Source organism: Arachis hypogaea, chromosome 11, assembly GCF_003086295.3.
Source record: "Arachis hypogaea cultivar Tifrunner chromosome 11, arahy.Tifrunner.gnm2.J5K5, whole genome shotgun sequence".
Lineage (NCBI taxonomy): Eukaryota > Viridiplantae > Streptophyta > Magnoliopsida > Fabales > Fabaceae > Arachis > Arachis hypogaea.
This window is the reverse complement of record NC_092046.1, coordinates 1,536,144-1,542,490: the sequence shown is the minus strand read 5'-3', so window position 1 is coordinate 1,542,490 and position 6,347 is coordinate 1,536,144. Positions and strand designations below refer to the sequence as shown.

At 32.6% G+C, this 6,347-nt stretch overlaps 1 protein-coding gene across 1 annotated transcript; it reads left to right on the top strand.

Moving 5' to 3' along the window:
- The first annotated feature begins 1,031 nt into the window (after positions 1-1,031).
- LOC112723931 (uncharacterized) lies at positions 1,032-2,484 on the top strand. Its single transcript, XM_029290036.2, has one exon. It carries the CDS (start codon positions 1,093-1,095, stop codon positions 2,191-2,193), a length of 1,101 nt encoding a protein of 366 aa, XP_029145869.1. The 5' UTR covers positions 1,032-1,092; the 3' UTR covers positions 2,194-2,484.
- The last annotated feature ends 3,863 nt before the right edge of the window (positions 2,485-6,347 follow it).

Below are 6,347 nucleotides of genomic sequence, written 5' to 3'. Positions count from 1 at the left end.
TGGATATAAACAGAATAGTGTTAACAGGAGAATCAAACTCCCTATAAAATCTCTAATAAATAATAGAGGAAGTATAGGGGTCAACGAAGTATCTATACAATGTATATAATAGAGGTTTAAGAATGTTCAATTCAGTAGAATATCAGATGTTTATTATCGCTAGTACCTGAATAGTTATTCTGAATAGTATAAGTGTATTGTATTTAAGAAATTAATAATATTTTATCTTGAATGTTCATTTTTTAACTCATATTAGGTCAAATAAACAGCTCATTATACACATTGTAGAAATACTCTATTTGGTCTGTAGCGAAATTTTAAATAATAACATTCAACATTGGAGAATAACAATACCTAGAAAAAGTTAAGTAAACGTGTAACACTAATCAAAATGAGATGCTACATACCTAACTTTTTTTCCCTTTCTGTTGATTGTATATGTATGTATGTGTTTCTTTTATATTTTAAACTTATTAAATTTTCAATCAATTTATGAAAGTAATAAAAAAAATAATTTATATAGATTCAATTTTTTATAAATATAAATTTTAAATTCTAAATCTTAAATTTATACCTTAAATTTTAACTTTAAACCCTAATTTTTCAAAAATAAAGGTTAAAAAAATAATTTTATAATAAAAATAGTTAATTTTAGCTACTCAAAATTGATTTTCTATATTTTTATTTTTATATAATTGTTTAATAATATTTATTTTTTAAATAATTATTTATATTGTTAATATAAAAATAAATAATTATTTTTACAAACTTTAACATTATGTAATAAAAAACACTTGTAAAATTGCACTACAATATATCAAAATTAATTTTTTTTATATGTCTATTAATAAATTAGGTCCTTTGTTCTATTTTATTCCTTCTTTCGTGCATAAAAAATTCTCCCTGAAAAAATTTAAAAAATAGTTATATTCTCTTTAATTATATTTATTCCACAAAGAGTTCTTTGAGTGAAGTAGAGTGTCCAAATGTGTTTTTTTTTTTTTTTCTTCCTATAAATATAGGCATCTCTTGTCATGAAACTAAGACATCAAATTTTGGGGTTTTCACTTTTCACAACACAAATACATTCCCATGGGAACCTCAAGGATTCTCTGCATTGTTTTCTTTGTGATTTTGGGTTTAGGAATATGTTCTGCTGCAAGAACACTCCTCACGCTCGGTGTAGAAGACCAGCAACTCAATGATCATGGAATCATCCATGGTCATGATATTGCTCTGGATCTACACCATAGGTGCCATAAACACCGTGGATGTAGGAGATCTTATTATGGCGGCGGAGATGGTGGAAACGGCGGAAATGGTGGAAACGGCGGAGGAGGTGGAAATGGTGGGTATAATAATGGCGATGGTGGAAATGGTGGACGTGGTGGAAACGGCGGAAACGGTGGACAGGGTGGGAACGGCGGAGGCGGCAGAAATTGTGGAAACGGTGGACATGGTGGAAATGGTGGAGGTGGTGGAAACGGCGGGTATAACGGAGATGGTGGAAATGGTGGAGGTGGTGGGAACGGTGGGTTTAATGGTGATGGTGGTAATGGTGGAAAAGGTGGAAGTGGTGGCTTTAATGGAGATGGTGGAGACGGCGGAATCGGTGGAAACGGTGGGTTTAATGGAGACGGTGGTAATGGTGGAACTGGCGGAAGCGGTGGAAAATTCGGAGATGGTGGAGATGGTGGGAAAGGTGGAAGTGGTGGGTTTAATGGAGATGGCGGAGACGGTGGAACCGGTGGAGGTGGTGGGGTTAATGGAGATGGTGGCAAAGGTGGAGGGGGTGGAAATGGCGGGATTAATGGAGATGGGGGAAATGGTGGAGGGGGTGGAAATGGTGGGGTTAATGGAGATGGCGGAGACGGTGGAAATGGTGGAAGTGGTGGTGTAGGTGGGAATGGCGGAGATGGAGGAAACGGCGGTGACGGCGGAGGTGGAGGATATGGAAATAGATATGTTATTTGGAAAACCAAAAGAGATAATATAGAAGAGAGTGAACATGTAAGATATGGAGGTAGGGGATCTCTTAGCTTTGGTGGCAAAGGAGGAGACGGTGGACACGGCGGAAACGGAATACACGGAGGTGGTGGTGGTGGAGGTGGCGGTGGAGGAGGAGGTGGAATAGGTGGTCAAAATGGTGGAAGAGGTGGAGATGGGGGAAGTGGTGGAGGTCATCACCCTTAAGCTAAGATATTATATGAGATGCTTCTATTTCAATTCAAAAATAATACATAGTGCTTTTTCATTATCCTAATAATATAATAAATAAATAACAATGGTAAAATTAGCCAAAGTATTTTCAATATTAAAAAAAAATTAGCCAAAATTTAGGGGGTGAGGAACTGAGGATGCTTTATATATGGAATTCAATGATATTGGTAAGTTATGTATGTTGATTGTCATTACATGCATGCATGAATGAATGAATGCAAAATATAAATGTGTAATGGTGTGGAAGACACATATTTCACCTTAGCTGAATGCTATGATTCCTACAGTTGCCTAATTTATAAAAAATATTAAAATAAATAATTTTTAAATATTTAATACTTAAGTACAATAAATTCGACACCAAGTTTAAAAGCAGAATAAATTTTGCCTTCGCTTTATTATCATCAGATGTTTGATACATGGCTCCATTGCTTTTATTCCATTTTTTTTTTCTTCTTAGTGATGGACAATAATAATGATATTTTTATTTTTAGGGTAAGACAATATGTGATGTAATGATTTTATGCTGATGTGTAATTAGTAAGTCAGCATTTCATCTTTTTTAATAACAATATATATTTCTAAACTTATTTCTAAAGTTGTGTAAGAATTCAATAAATAAATAAAACAAGAAAAAGTCTAATTAAATAACAATTTATTTAGAAAAATGCTAGGGCCAGCAATTTTTGTGATTTGTAGCCATCAAATAGCTATTAATGATGATTTTAATAGTATGAGATTAATGTGAGATTTCATCCAATAACTCACTTTTCTTTATTAGTTACATGCTGGTTAGAATTTAACAAAACTGCTGGTCCTCTAGACTTTTCTATTTATTTATTTATTCGCTTGATGAATATAAGTTATTATCTTTTCCAAGGTCTAATCTTCAATGATGAGGTTAGTCCACTAAATATTCCATCAACGGTGGTGCTGTTTCTTTAGTTCCTATATATATACCCATCATCTTCATGAACCTAAGGCATAAATCAACTAGGCTTTTCACAAACAAATAAACTCCGATCCGATGACAAGCCCAAAGTTTCTGATTCCCGTTGTTGTTTTCATACTAGTTTTTGGTGGCTTAGGAATATGTTGTGCCGCCAGAACACTCAATAATCATGGCGATGATGGTGTTGCTGCTCCACATCTCTTGAAAAATGGCCGAGTTCATGCTGATCGAGGAAGATGCCGGGATATTGATAGAGGAGTTAGTGTTGGGTACTGTGATAAAATAGGAAAAGGTTCTGGCGGCGGACAAGGTTATGCTGGTGGAGGTGGAAAAGGTGCTTCAACTGATGATCCCGGTGGAAATGGTGGAACAGGTGGAGATGGTGGTGGTGCTGGTGATGGAGGATATCGTGGCATAGGTGGAAAAGGAGGAGCTGGCGGAGACGGTGGTAATGGTGGAAACGGAGGAGACGGTGAAAACGGTGGAGATGGAATAAATGGAGGTGGTGGTGGGGGAGGTGGCGGCGGCGGAGGAGGTGGGATAGGTGGTGAAAGAGGTGAAGATGGGGGAAGTGGTGGTGGCGGCTATGGTTATCATCACCCTTAGACATGATAAGAAATAAATAATTAATAAATGATATTTGTACTACTCTTAATCTAAAATAAGTTTGACTATATATAAATCTTGTTTTAATTTGTAATTTATGTAAATTGATATAATGTTTGATTATTTTAGCAATAGTTCATTAATCTCTATAAAAGTGCAATTTTTTTTTAATTCCCTTAAGTTATTAATAACATTTTTGTCAATTTTTGTCAGTTTTTATTTATAATTGTGTTTAATAAAAATATTTTTGTTGATGTGTCTAATAAAAATATTTTTTTTATAATTGAGTATAATAGAAGTGTCTTTATAGATGTATTTTTTAGATGTATCTCTTTATAGATGTATTTAAAATATAATAATTAACTATTATTGACAATAAATTGACAGATAATCTATTGGTACCCTATACTTTTTTTTTTATTATATAAATAAACGTTCTTGTAGCTCACAAATCATAGTTCAAATAACATAACTTTTTTTATTTTCATTTAAAGATTTTAGGTTTGAATCTTATTCCTAATTTAAAAAAAAAAACATTCGTATATAATAATATAAACGAAAACTGTTATTTTTATATAAAATTGATAATTAAAAGTTATTAATTAATATAATTAAATTAAGTTATTTAACAATTTTTAATTATTATCTTCACATAAAAATAACTCCATATAAATTTTTATCGAAATATAAATGAATAATATTAAGAGACTATATATGTGTAGCTAAAAAAAAAAAGATAAATAACAAATAGAATCAAAGTGTGTTTAATGAAATCGCATGTATTTTAAATCCTCTAGTTGAATTTAAATTTGTTTCTACATACAAAACTTTGTGGAGTATTATTTTATTTTGTTTTTTTTTTTTATAATTTTGAATTTTAACTTATTTTCATTCTATGTACCCGGTAGAAATAAATATATAAAATATATGTTATAGTACTGATTTTGAAAATTTTATTATTAGTTTTTTTTTGAAGTTTTTTTATTATACAAAAATTTAATTATTAATTAAAATAATTATACATATATGAACAGAAAATTCTATTGTGAATTTTATTTTATTTTTATATTTTTACTACAAAGTAATTTTTATTTTTGTTAAAAAAACAATCCTTCTGCTAATTATATATTTAGCTTTAAGCAACATTTTAATAAGTTTCATATTAGGTGAATTATATTAGGTAAATTTGATTAAATTATATCTATAAATTATTAGTCACAACATATTTTTTTCGAGTTAAGTTTTAAAATAGTACTTAAAATTATACTGAGTCTTAAAGTAGTCTTTAAAATTAATAATTACTCAATTTTGTCCGTAAATTTGCACTCCAAAACTTCTACTAGTTCCTACAACGCTTTTCGTTCATCGGAACTTTAATTTGAAACGACGTCGTTTTGAAAAAAAACAAAAAAAAACAAAAAAAAAGGGGAGAAGACCTGTCCCCTTTCTTTTCCCCTTTTGCTTCTGCTTCTCCAACTTGTCGCCTTTCCACTTCTACTTCCCCAACCTGAGACCCTTTCTCTTCCCCTTCTCCTTTTCCAACCTGACGCTCTCTCCCTCCCTAACCACACACTCACACTCACAACACTAAACACACGGAGGTCTCCTCAACCCTCGCTGTCGCCGCCTCTTGTCGGCCTCCGTTTCAGTGCCGCACCGCTCATCTCCCTCCTCAACCTAGTCTCTCACATTCAAACACAGTGGAGGCAGAGGCAGAGCACAAAGTCTCAACCTTCTCTGTCATTGCCGCGTTGCTCCCCAGCCTCTATCTCGTCGTAGCGCCGCTCGCCAGCCTCCATCTCGTCGCCCCGCCGCTCGTCAACCCCTCTGCGTCAACACATCGTCTCGTTTCTTGCCGTCGCTGCTCGCTTTTGCCTTTCTCTCTAGTCTTCCTGTCACTGTTTGCGCATCGGCGATCTTCTTTTGTCTCTTCTCTGCCTCCCTCTACTTTCTTCTTCTCTCTTCTGGCTCAGTTCTCTCTCTCAGCTATGGTGAGTTTTTTTTTTTTTAGTTATTCAATCATTGTTCTTTAATATTCTGGGTGATTATTGCTGCTGATCATGTTTTAATATAACAATAATGATTGATTTTAGCTATTTTCTATTCTGTAATTATTATTGGTTTTTTTATTGTTGCTATTTTTTGTACTTGTTGCTGTTTAGGTTGATTGATGCTTGCTATTCAGGTTGATTGATTTTTTCTTATTGATGCTGATTTGTTTGTGATATTTTGTATTGCTGGTTTTTATTTTTGTGATCTATTGAAGAAGAAGAAGAATAGAGTTAAAGAATAAGGGATTATGGTTTTAAAAGGGGATTACTGTTTTTTTTTTTTTTAAATATAAAACGACGACGTTTTAATAGAAATTAATCCAACTTAGCTTTCCGATGAACAGAAAATATTTTAAGGACCACTATAAATCAGAGAGTATAATTTCGAGAATAAATTTAAGTAATTATTAACTTTAGAGATCACTTTAAAATTTAAGTGTAATTTTAGAGACTATTTTAATACTTAACTCTATTTTTTTCATAGTGATTATGATCTCTAAATCTCTTTCGAAAAAATA

What these genes read in the sequence shown, in the direction of transcription:
- LOC112723931 (XM_029290036.2), top strand. Translation starts at nt 1,093, where the DNA reads ATGGGAACCTCAAGGATTCTCTGCATTGTTTTCTTTGTGATTTTGGGT.